Consider the following 13,553-nt stretch of genomic DNA (forward strand, 5'->3'; position numbering starts at 1 on the left):
AGAGAGAGCTGAAATTTGGAAGGAGTATAGAGGGTCTTTGCAGGGAAACTAGCTTGAAAGATGTAAATGAATGTCAGATAGAGGATACGATTCCGCGAGAAGAATTTGACAAAGATCCGTACGGAATTTCCTCAGAGCTACTGATACTTCTGGGAAATCCAGCCATGAGACAAACAAAACTCTTCCATCTGGCGTGCAAGATGCATGAGATAGGCGAAATACCCTCAGACTTCAAGAAGACCACAAACAACATTAATGGCTGCAAATGATCTCCAGGCAGAAGAACGTAACTATTTGAAGTCAGTGTTCGGTTCAGCTGGACTAAAAGGCCCAGTCTGCTCTATGTAAACACAGACCGCACCATTGTGGAGCCGCCGCCAGCTTGCACAGTCTCTTGTTGACAAGTTGGTCTATGGCTTTATGGGATCTGCGCCACACTCAGGACTTACCATCAGCTCTTACCAATTGAAATCCGTACTCATGTGGCCAGGATATGGTTTCCCCGTCGTCTAGACTTCAGCCGGTCTGGTCAGGAACCCAGGAGAGGCGCTGCAGGCGACGTCGTGCTGTTAGCAAAGGCAGCCTGACCGGCCGTCTGCTGCCACAGACCATCAACACCGAATTTCGCCTCGTCGTGACACACTGATTTCTGTGGTTATTTCATGCACTGTAGCTTGTCTGTCAGCACTGACAACTCTACACAAACGTGGCTGCTCTCGGTCGTTAAGTGAAGGCCTTCGGCCACTGTGTCCTCTGTGCTGAGAGGTAGTGCCCGAATTTTGGTATTCTCGGGACACTTTTGACGCTGTGGCTGTTGGGATATTGAATTCCCTAATGATTTCGGGCGTCGATTCTGTAGCTCCAACTACCATCTGCGGTCACAGTCCGTTAATTTCCCGCGTGCGGTTATAATCACGTCGGAATCCTTTTCACACGAATGGGTACAAATGACAGCTGCGGCAGCTGTACCTCGTGTATGCGATCCTATCGACATCTGTTTATGTGCATGCCGCTATAACATCACTTCTGTCACCTTTTAATGAGTAGATTATGACAAAATTTTAAATTTCTACATACGGCGAATAATTGTGTGAAATATTGAAAATGAAATTTTTGTTGCCACTGGAGTCCACTATGTAGAGAACCTGGAAGTGGTACAGTGTTCTGGGATAGCGGTATAATAATGTATGCAATTGTAATCGTAATCAGAAAAATAAAAATTTTTCCTAAAGTAAATATCTGATACCACAGTACCAGATTTACAGGCTTGTGTGTCGATAGTAATGCTTCTGGAGTCAAAGCATTCATCTGCCCTGACAAGGAAGAGTAGTAGACAATTCAAACTTCGCAAATTAGAAAAAAAAGGAGAGAAGGTCGTTGGGAAATGAAATGAGGAATTCCATTTCGCTAGCAAACCACGCTAACCTGGCAGCGGCGAATTACACTCCAACAGCTGACACAAGCTGCAAAACAGGAAGAGCAGAAGGACAGGGTCGCACACATACGTCGGACGAGGAGTGGGGGAGAGATGGTATCGGCGGTGGACAAGCGCGCAGTTCGCTGGGACCGCTTTGTGGCATCTGGCGGCACAATTACAAAACAGCAGGACAGCCGGGGGCGACAGACAGTGCAGGGTCGCAGCACTGCGACCGGGACAGCGCTGAACGGAGGTGGAGGCGGAGGCAGAGGCAGGCGTAGAGAGGTAGAGAGACGCGCCGGCTCCAAGCATGGGGCCCGGAGAGCTGCTGATGTTGGCAGCGGCGGCGGCGGTGGCGGGCATCACCAGCGCCAACATCGCCCTCGCCGTGAGTACCCGCCCTGCTTCTTCTCTGCGTCAGCCGCTCAAACGACGGCATTTTTCCCCGTGCAATTTCAGGCGACCTCCCCCTCTTACGGCTCATCATTGCAGTTCTACGTGACTACCAGTACTGGAGCTTTTCCAAACTGTGATCAGTCCCACATGCAGGTGGGAGAAGGTTGCGGACGCACCCTCCCCCTCCATCCACCCCCCCTCCGAAAAAGTTTGGGATTAAACTGAGTACAATGGAAAGCCGAAGAAACTGATACACCTGCCTAATATCGTGCACGGCTCCTACCAGCACACAGAAGTGTTGCAACACGACGTGGCATGGACTCTATTAGCGTCTGAAGTAGTGCTGGAGGCAGCTGACACCACGAATCCTGCAGGGCTGCCCATAAATCCGTAACAGTACGAGGGGGTGGAGATCTCTTCCGAACAGCACATTGCACAATATCCCAGATACGCTCGATAATGATCATATCTGGGGAGTTTGGTGGCCAGCGGAAGTGTTTAAATTCAGAAGAGTGTTCCTGCAGACACACTGTAGAAATGCTGGATGTATGGGGTGTCGCATTGTCCTGCTGGAATTGCTCAAGTCGGTCGGAAAGCACAATGGACGTGAATGGATGCAGGTGATCAGATAGGATACTTACGTAATTGTCACGTGTCAGGGGTCCAATATCACTCCAATTGCACACAGCCCACACAATTACAGAGCCTCCACCAGCTTGAACAGTCCCCTGCTGACATGCAGGGCCCACAGATTCTTGAGGTTGTCACCATACCTGTGCACTTCCATCCAATCGATACAATTTGAAACGAGACACTTCCAACCTCTCAGCATGTTTCCACTCATCAACAGTCCAGTCTCGGTGATCATGGGCCCAGGCAAGGCGTAAAGCCTTGTGTCGTGCAGCCATCGAGGGTACACGATGTTTCGTTCAATGGTTCGCACGATGACGTTGACGGCCCAGCACTGAAATCTGCAGCATTTTGCGCTGTCACGCTGAACGATTCTCTTCAGTCATCTTTGGCGCCATTCCTGCAGCATCTTTTCCTGGCCACAACAATGGCGGGGTTTAGATGTTTTACTGCAGTTCCGATATTCAGTGTACACTCGTGAAATGGTCGTACACGGGAAAATCCCGACTTCATCGTTGTCTCTGAGGCGCTGTGTCCCATCGCTCGTGCGCCGACTACAACGTCACGTTCAAACTCACTTAAATCTTCATAGCCTGCCACTTTAGCAGCAGTAACCCATCTAACAACCGCGCCAGACACTTGTTTTCGCAGCGACCGCAGCGCCGTATTCTGCCTGTTTACAAATCTCTGTATTCGAATACGCATGCCTACAACAGTTTCTTAGGTGCTCCAGTGTACTTTCTTAATATTATTCAATCTTGATTATGACTGAAAGTGAAAAGAGTTTCAGGGGTAAAGAAGTTGATGAACAACAGCAGATTCACCAACCTAAATGAGGCTAAAACTCTTGTGAAGCAGAGTAGATGGTGGACAGTTTCATCACTAAATCTGTATTCACGCAAGGTTTTCCGTTTAGTTGGAAATAAATAAATAATCTTAGGATACGTTTCAGATAACTATCTTCCTGTCTCGAGTCTCAGTGCCACACTTAGACATACAAGGCTGCATCTGGGCCATTTCCGAACAGGAAATAATAGACTCAAGGTCTTTCGAACCTTTGTTCGAAAACTTGTATAAATTAAATTGATGCCTTTCGTGTAGAAAAAAATAGTGACTGAATTCAGCAGGAACTGTCACTTGGAGTGGAATAGACCTATAAATGAGAGCATGATCTCAAAGCCCCTGTCCAATCATGTCAAAGTAAGCATCTCCAACCACATAAAAAGTGAAGACATTCGCTCGGTTAACTAGCGATTATTCATCGACCAACTTGTAAGACAACTTTCGATCCTATTTGTTTGTTATAGTGTGGGTGTGTTGTCAGTGAAGAAGGAAGTGCGGTATACCAGCGCTTCACTATCTTGTATCCTTACTTCAACTGTACTGCAGATACAAAGAAGGTCACCATAGCATCTCCAATCACTGGAATTAATGCGAGTGATGCGAATCATTTAGTTCGTAATTTCAATTTTTAAAAACAGAAATGTCATTAAGCATCTCATCCACGCCATAATAATTTCTAAGCAAGACAAATTTATTTAACGAGTTGTAAAGATGCCTCTCTTCGAAAGCCGGCAAAAAAGTCGTTTTCAAGTAAATATATCTGAAATTCTAAGTCACAGCGATCGGCGTTTGATCACTCGTTATTCCTAAGCACGACACTGGACAGAATTCTTGTCCATCAATTCGATATAACAAACAAATAAACAAGACTACCCCCCCCCCCCTCCCATGATCTTATTTCGTGTTTCTGCTGTCTAGGTAGGCTACATCAAATAATTAAATTACAATCTTACTAGGGAAAGGTAAGACCTAAATAAAGGATAAGGCTAGATAAATTAATAGTAAACGTCGAAGGTGCCGACTCATGTAAGTGGAAACGCGCACTAACCAGCCAGTCCCGGAAAAATTGTATAAAAAGGCACAGCGAAGGGAGTACTAAGTGAGATTGATACTTCAGTAACACTGCTGTAAATTAAACAAATATTCATCTAGTTTGTGCTATTAACACGTTCACGGATCATTTAATGCGAATGAAAACAGAGAGTCAAATCTTGTCGACCTGACCGATCTATTGAAAGGTTTAATCGAGACTGTATTGATATTATAACGTAAAAAGTCACCGTAGGCAAAATTAGCTTTCCAATTTGCGCCCTCCCCGGAAAAATAGTTTTGCGTGCAAACCTCCCTGTGGTCTGCAAAAATGGCGCTAAGCACTATGGGACTTAACATCTGAGGTTATCAGTCCCCTAGACTTAGAACTACGTAATCCTAACTAACCTAAGGACATCACACACATCGATGTCCGAGGTAGGATTCGAACCAGCGACCGTAGCAGCCGCGTGGTTCTGTGTTTTGAACTTACAAAAAAATGATTGGGGTATGATACAGCTCATGGAATCACTTGTTCATGCGTGCAGGCCGGTCAAAAACAGGTAACCCTTAATTGCTGCAATCGGAAGTGTGACCACACACGGCATTAAATAAGAGAAGAAGGGGTGAGATCGATTGAGACGTGAGTCGGCGTCGGTCTGAGGTGCCTATTTGTCTGCCTCTTTAAAGCACCTCGCATTGTAATAAAGATTTTCATCAGGATTTTGTAACTCCCGAATGTTGCACTGCCATAATGCACGCAACATTTCCAAATCCGAAAGGGAGTCGTTTCGTCAGTGCCTCTCATCGTAGCAGCAACGGAATTCCGTAGGGAAGCTAGAATGAGATATCCGTAAAGACGGCAAATGGTATTCAAGTGTAGTCGAACTGAGCACAGCCATTTCGATTGCACGTGAGCAAATGTTAATCTGACTGTTACAGAAACGTGGACGGAGTATAATGGGTCGTATGTTTCCGTTCGTTCCTCAGATAGGTTCGTTTACTAAAAGTTAAGGAGACCGAGCCATATTAGTTGAAGCTGAACATTTGTCTTTCTTTCAGTTGCTCGAACCTACGTCAAAGAGTCACACAGTAAGCAATTACTAAAAACACTAAACAATAGAGCAGGCTAGTCGTAAAGCTTGGTGTTGTGCAGTAATCAAGGGTACACAAGGAGGGACTTCTGATCCGAAAGCCCATATAGATGATGTTTCGTTGAATGGTTCACACGCAGACACTTGTTGATTGCCCAGCACTGAAATCTGCAGCAATCTGCGAAAGGGCTGTACATCTGGCACGTTGAACACTTTTCTTCAGTAGTGTTTGGTCCCGTTCTTGCATTATCTTTTTTCCGACCGCAGCCATGTCGGAGATTTGATATTGTGCCAGATTCCTGATATTCACGGTACACTCGTGAAATGGTCGTACGGGGAAATTCCCACTTCGTCGCTACCTCGAGATGCTGCGTCCCATCGCTCGCGCGCCGACTATAACACCACGTTCAAACTCACTTAAACCTTGATAACCTACCGTTGTAGCAGCAGAAACCGACCTAACAACTGCGCCAGACACTTGTCTTACATAGGTGTTGCCGACCGCAGTGCATATTCTGCTTGTTTACATATATCTATATTCCAATACACATATCTATACCAGTTTCTTTGACGCTTAAGTGTAGTATACGTATCAATAAACGTTTCATGTAGAGTAACTGTGTCTTGCTAATAGCTGGATATCTACCAGGAACCATCGCTATAACAGTTGTAAATTGACGTGGATGTGTTGGGAAAGTAACAGAGATGAAGGCGCTAATAGAAAACTGCTGAAATCGTTATAGGCACTGACAGTTGAGTAAAGTCGGAGATAAGTTCATCCGAAATTTTTTAGCAGGACCTAACTGTGTTCAGAAACGATAGGATAAATACCTTTGGTGACGGCGTGTTCGTTACTGTTAGAAGCAGTTTATCTTGTGTAGAAACTGAAATAGATACTTCCTGTGAGTTAGTATGGGTAGAGGTCAATCCTGACAAGCGGAATAAAATAACAGTTGGATCCTTTTACCGACCTCTCAATTCAGATGATTCGATTGCTGAAAGGTTCAAAGAAAACTTGAGTTTAATTCCTAACACGTATCCGGCTCGTACAATTGTAGTTGGTAGTGGCTGCAATTTACCCTCGATATGTCAGCGAAAATACATATTTAAATACGGAGGTATGCATAAAACATCATCCGAAATTGTGATAAACGCATTCTCTGAAAACTATTTCGTTTAATTAGTTCACGTGCCCACTCGAATAGTAAACTGTTGTAAAGACGCACTCGACCTCTTGGCAACAAATAATCCTGAGTTAATGACGAGCTGCAGAACGGATACAGGGATTAGCGAACACAGGGTGGTCGTAGTGAAACTGAATACTGTAACGCCCGAATCGTCCAAAAATAAATATACATTTATTCAAAAAAGCAGATAAAAATTCACTTACGCTTTGCTGAGAGACAATCTCCTCTCCTTCCAAAATAACAACGTAAGTGTAGACCAGCTGTGGCTTGCACTCAAAGAAATAATATCGACAGCAATTGAGAGATTTGTACCAAATTAATTAACAAACGACCTTATACGCAAAACAGTGCACAATATTGTGTCAGAAACAACGAGAAAAGCGTGTCAAATTTATCTACAAGACTGACAATCTATTACAGAAACTCGAAATTTAGCGCGCACTTCAATGCGAGATGCTTAAAGTAGTTTCCACAATAGAACTTTGTATCGAAACCTGGCAGAAAATCCAAAGAGATTCTGTTAGTATGTAAAGTATACAAGCGGAAAAACACAATAAATGCCTTCTCTGCGCGATACCAACAGAAATACTGCCGACGACAGTGCTGCTAAAGTAGAGTTACTACACACAACTTTCCGAAATTCCCTCACCAAAGAAGACGAGGTAAATATGTCAGAATTAGAAACAACAACAGCTGCCCCCATGAGAAACTTAGAAGTAGATATCCTCGGAGGTAGTGCAGCAACTTAAATTACTTAATGAAAGCAAGTCCCCCGGTCCAGACTCAACACCAACTACATTCGTTTCAGAGTATGCTGATGCAATAGCTCCATACTGTACAGTCATACACAAGTGCTCACTCAACGAAAGATCCCTACCCAAAGACTGGAAAGTTGCACAGATGACACCAATACTCAAGACAGAAAATAGGAATAATCCATGCAGTTACAGTCCCGTATCATTAACATCGATATGCAGCGGGATTTGGGAACATATTTCTATTCGAACATTACGAATTACCTCGAAGAAAACTGTCCATTGACACACAATGAACATGGATTTAGGAAACATCGCTTTTGTGAAACACAACTAGCTGTTTACTCACACCAAGTGTTGAGTGCTGTTGACAAGGGATTTGGAATTCATTCCGTATTTCTAAGATTTCCATAAGGCTTATGACACCGTACCTCACAGGCGGCTTGTAATCATATTGCATGCTTATGGAATACCGCCTCAGTTTCGCGAGTGGATTAGTGATTTTATGCCACAGAGGCCACCGTTCGTGGTAATTGACAGAAAGCCATCAAATAAAACGGAAGCGATTTTTGGCGTTCACCAAGGTAGTGTTATAGGCCCTCTCCCGTTCTTTATCTATATAAACGATTTGACAGACAATCTGAGCAGCCCTCGTAGGTTGTTTGCATATGATGATGTCGTTCATAGTCTAGTAAAGTTATCAGATGATCAAAAACTGTTGCAAAACGAGTTAGAGAAGATGCGAAAATTGGCATTTGACTCTAAATAATGAAAAGCGTGAGGTCATCCACATGAGTGCCAAAAGGAATGCGATAAACACAAGTTTCACCATAAATCAACCAAATATGATGGCCGTAAATTACAATTACAAACAACTTAAGGGGAACACACACTGCCTATCCAAACCATGTTAATTTAGGCAAGTATTTGACGAACTTCTGAAAAACTATTTGATGCAGCACCTTAATATTTTTACTGTATGTACCATGATGCTAATAGAGTCAACTGTACTATAATCTGCTTTATCCTTTTTATAGTTTTTAAGAAATAATTTTTTAAATTTACTAACAAAAAATTTAAGTTTTTTCTGCAGATAATATTTTTTGTGAGCTTCCTAATGAGGGAATATTAATGAATGTAGTACCAGTGGTGGCTTTTTATGTTATGCAGGGTCTCTGAAAATTTCATACATTTATCTATGATAGTTCCTGATATAATGGGGCATACGTACTGAAAATTTTAGTTTGTGGGAAATTGACTTTAAAGAAAAACCTTTTCAAATTTGTTACTTACAGTTAATTAAAACCGTCTTGCTGCATATGATGGCCCTTCTTTGGCCCCTAGCAGGTCTTCCAGCTTCCTTTTCACCTTCCTGGATGTTTGTCCAGCTTTCTTGGCCATATTACATGCAGACCTGTGTGCATCGGCTATCCTCATTTTCTCGCAATGTTGCACCCCAGTGATCATATTTGCACCAGAATTAATTGGCTTCAACTGGCTCTGAGCACTATGGGACTTAACATCTGAGGTCACCACTCCCCTAGAACTCAGAACTACTTAAACCTAACTAACCTAACGACATCACACACATCCATGCCCAAGGCAGGATTCTAACCTGCGACCGTAGCGGTAGCGAGGTTCCAGACTGAAGCGCCTAGAACCGCTCGGCCATACCGGCCGGCCCAGGATTAATTCCCAGGTTTTTCAGTACCCAACAGTTTCCAATATTACCACAATTGAATGTAATAACAGCATCATGAACTCCTAGTTTCACTGTATGCATGCCTACAAATACAGTTTTAGGAAGGCAGTTCCAAAATATGCTGTTGAAACATTCATTTGGGTTCTGTGTCTGCCCATGCACACATTTCCTCAGAAGGTCAGGATGAGCCAAGTCTCTGCAAATAGGTTTAATTGCTGTAACAACAGCAGTAGGAAGAGAATGCTGCTGAGAATAGGATCCTCCAGTTGCCTTAGCCCTATTGTATTTGCACCACGAACTTTCTCCTGATGGACACAATCCATGACATGGCTTTATCATCAGTAGATGACTTATGGAAGAATATGGCCCAAACATCTCTCTTCATTGCCTCCAGATTTTCTTTATTTGTCCTAATTGCCTGCCCATAATATACCTGCAAGTTTTCTATTTCAGTTTTGGTTAACCGACTCTGTCTTGTCAGCAGATTTCCATCTTCTAATTTTGATCCTCTCATATGAACAGTTAGTTTTCTCAGCCTTGTTCCCAAACGTTTTTGAACATGGCCTACACAATCTATTTTGCTAATAATGGCATCTCCATACGGATTAGAGTTCACCACATTGTTGTATGCCTTACTGTCACCATCGCCCAAATATTTGGTGTACCGTACGCCTCTTGTTTGTACAGAGAAATGAAATATTTGTTGTACTCCATGACCTTCCATACCACCACTTGTCCCTCTAAAATTAGCCACACAGTTGTGTTATTTATGTTCATTAACTTTACAACATTTGCAATATTTAAACATTATCTCCACATCTAACACTTTACCGGATGTCTACACTCGTGGAAGTTACTACTCCATTCAGAGAAGTATGTCCTCTTTTCTGCCAACGTCCATCAAGTGCAGCTGTAATATCCGAACATCAGTCATTTTCTCCCACTTCTTCCTTAGCAGCCAGTTTCATGCTTACCTCACTGACGTCACATACAGCTTTCTCTAATATTGCAGTCAGTTTTTCAAATTTATTTGGTGGTTGATGTTAGTTCTTCACTGAACAAAATGATCTTCCTGCAGCCATGCCCTTGCCAATGGATCGCAAGGCATTAATTAATCTAGTATTGATTTCATAAGGGCCACTTGCATCTGCTTTTGAAGAACTCATAAATGAAATCACAGCTGAGCATTTAGTGCAAATTAAATCCAAAGCAATTGCTAGGCCTTTTCTCCCACTGGCACTCTCACAAATTTTCAGAAAAAAATGGTTCAGATAGCTCTGAGCACTATGGGACTTAACATCTGAGGTCATAAGCCCCCTAGAACTTAGAACTACCTAAACCTAACTAACTTAAGGACATCACACGCATCCATGCCCGAGGAAGGATTCGAACCTGCGACTGTAGCAGTTGCGCGGTTCCGCACTGAAGCGCCTATAACCACTCGGCCACCGCGGCCGGCCAAATTTTCACTCTGTGACTCACCACACTATCTACATTGTAGAAATTTAGAAATTACATCTGATAATATTCTCAAACTTACAATAATGTTACTGCACTCCTTGTCACTTACAGTAAATTCGTTGTAACTCTCTTCAAATGGTGCGAGCATCTTTGACGATGCACTTGTTGAAGGAATACAATTAGAAAAATCGTTGCCAGGCGACACAACCTCTTGTACAGAAAGTTTTCTAAACTTGTTTCTTCTAAATTGTCGTTTCTTCAAAATGCCTTTACGTTTTGTCATCTTCAATAAACACAACAAAACACACGTAAAAAAGCACTGCAAACGTAAGTATAAGAACTACTCGCGCAATCACACTTGAACAAAACTAACCGTGTTTCTGAAAGCAGAAACAAAAGAATACCGACCGTTGCATTCCAAGGATAGCTAACACACTCAGGAGTAAAAATAAAAAAAACCCTAACTCGCAATGTAGAGGATATAAAGATCTAATTGCAGGAAAGTGGGTGACAGATAAGTGGGTGTGGCACATAAACATACGTGGTAGGAAAATTCTCTTTAAATGCTCGAAAACTGGAAAGAACACATAGAAAACGTTGTGGGTTCAAAATTGCTCTAAGCACTATGGGACTTAACATCTGAGGTCATCAGTCCCCTAGACATAGAACTACTTAAATCTTACGAACCTAAGGACATCACAAACATCCATGCCCAAGGAAGGATTCGAATCTGCGACCTTAGCAGCCGTGTGGTTCTGCACTGAGCCCGCATCTCGTGGTCGTGCTTTAGCGTTCTCGCTTCCCACGCACGGGTTCCCGGGTTCGATTCCCGGCGGGGTCAGGGATTTTCTCTGCCTCGTGATGGCTGGGTGTTGTGTGCTATCCTTAGGTTAGTTAGGTTTAAGTAGTTCTAAGTTCTAGGGGACTGATGACCATAGATGTTAAGTCCCATAGTGCTCAGAGCCATTTGAACCATTTTTTTGTTCTGCACTGAAGCACCTAGAACCGCCGGACCAGAGAGTCCTTCCAACGTTGTGGGGAAAGCGAATCAAAGACTGCGTTTTACTGGCAGAACACTAAGAAGATGCAACAGACCTACTAAAGAGACTGCCTATATTATGCTTGTCCGTCCTCTTTTGGAGCAGTACTGCGCGGTGCGGGATCCTTACCAGATAGGATTAACGGAGTACACCGAGGAAGTTAAGAGGAGAGCAGCACGTTTTGTACTATCAAGAAATACGGGAGAGAGCGTCACGGACATGATACAGGATCTAGGATGGACATCATTATAACAAAGGCGTTTTTCGTTGTGGAGGAATCTTCTTACGAAATTTCAATCACCAACTTTCTCCTCTGAATGCGAAAACATCTTGTTGACGCCGACCTATACAGGCAGAAACGATCATCATAATAAAATAAGGAAAATCAGAACTCGTTTTTTCCCACGCGCTGTTCGAGAGGCGGATAATAGAGAGTTATTGTGAAGGTGGTTCGATGAACTGTCTGTCAGGCACTTAAGTGCGATTAGGAGAGTACTGATGTAAATGTAGATGCAGATGTAGATGTACACCTCCATCTATATACGTACAGTGCAAGCCACCGTGTGGTGCATTGCAGAGGCTACGTCACACCACTAGAAGTAATTTCCTTTCCTGTTTCTCTTTTCAATAAAGTGAGGGAGAGACGACTGTTTACACCTCTGTAGGAGTGCTAATTTGTCTTACCTTTCCGTGCCTTACGCGGAATGAACGGTGGCGGCATAGAGTCGTTTGCTATCAGCTAATGCTTATCGTTCTGTATTTTTTAGATTTCATGCAAATATACAAATTCTGAACACTCCATCGGCAAGCGCAATAGCCTGATAATGCAGCCCCAAACTCCTGACTGCCTCTTAATTACCGAACACGTTTTGGCCTTGTTTGAGATTTTATTACAAACAGCTGTCCTGGGGGGGCTTCCAGATGACGAAGCCCTCGACAGAAGCAGGCCACCCCAGGTACAGACGGCCGGGGGTGGCCTCCCTTTCAGTCACCCCCCACCCGCCTCCCCCCACACTCAGCCGCTGCCTCCAGACGTGAGTGGCTGCAACGGCCTAACGACGGTACATCTCAACGACCTGGCTATGTGTGTTTTTTTTTTTTTTTAACTCGACGCTTGCAACTTCTCCTTTCCTTTTATTGTCTTTGACTGCCACACGAAACTGGTCGACGAGTGACTGACTGCAGGCCTGCGACCCACTTGGTGTACATAGGTCGAGAATTTTCTCGAATTCTCGGCGAGATCTCACGCTAACGTACGACAGCGGAAGATTTTGTACGCTTCACGCTTCGATCTTTTCGATGACCCATAAATTTCTTTCTAAATTTTGCCGGTAGACATTTGCACCTCCTTTTCTGAACCGAGAGTTCAACAATCTCTGCTTCTTCAGTATTTTCCGAATTTTCTCATAAAACCAGGATTGAGGTTTGTTTTGTGCCCTTGATACATTTAATAGGCAAATAATATTCCAGAGTGTTATCTACAGAGAGTTTAAAACTTGCAATAATTCGTATGCTTCAATAATGTTTGAACTAAATGTTGTCTATTCACTATTTAAGTAGGGAGCTAATTGCCGCTTACCTGGTCCAGCATAATTTGTAGCCCAGTCTTTCTGTTGAGTTTACGAACTTCGATAACAGTCGAAGCTATTTTGACATCATTATCACTAATCTCTATTTCTCTACTTACACTGTCGTTAAGCACAGGCCTGCCTGTAACTGCAAGGTCTAAATTAATTTCATTGCGTGTAGGTTGTAGAAATGTGTGAATTCCTAAGGGACCAAACTGCTGAGGTCATTGGTCCCTAGACTTGTTGTTGTTGTTGTGGTCCAGTCCTCAGACTGGTTTAATGCAGCTCTCCATGCTACTCTATCCTGTGCAACCTTCTTCATCTCCCAGTACCTACTGCAGCCTACATCCTTCTGAATCTGCTTGTGTATACATCTCTTGGTCTCCCTCTACGATTTTTACCCTCCACGTGGCTCTCCAATAGTAAATTGG

At 43.4% G+C, this 13,553-nt stretch overlaps 1 protein-coding gene across 2 annotated transcripts in view; it reads left to right on the forward strand.

Annotated features, from left to right (window-relative positions):
* The first annotated feature begins 1,656 nt into the window (after positions 1-1,656).
* The window catches only part of LOC126108732 (uncharacterized), a 101,937-nt gene continuing 90,040 nt past the window's right edge, over positions 1,657-13,553 (forward strand). The window contains exon 1 of one of the 2 annotated variants that reach the window (XM_049914068.1): positions 1,657-1,805. In XM_049914068.1, coding sequence (XP_049770025.1) covers positions 1,728-1,805 — 78 coding nt within the window. In that variant the 5' untranslated portion in view covers positions 1,657-1,727. The remainder of the gene's footprint in view (positions 1,806-13,553) is intronic. The other variant, XM_049914067.1, reaches the window with a different exon arrangement.

The sequence above is a fragment of the Schistocerca cancellata genome, chromosome 11 (assembly GCF_023864275.1).
Source record: "Schistocerca cancellata isolate TAMUIC-IGC-003103 chromosome 11, iqSchCanc2.1, whole genome shotgun sequence".
NCBI lineage: Eukaryota > Metazoa > Arthropoda > Insecta > Orthoptera > Acrididae > Schistocerca > Schistocerca cancellata.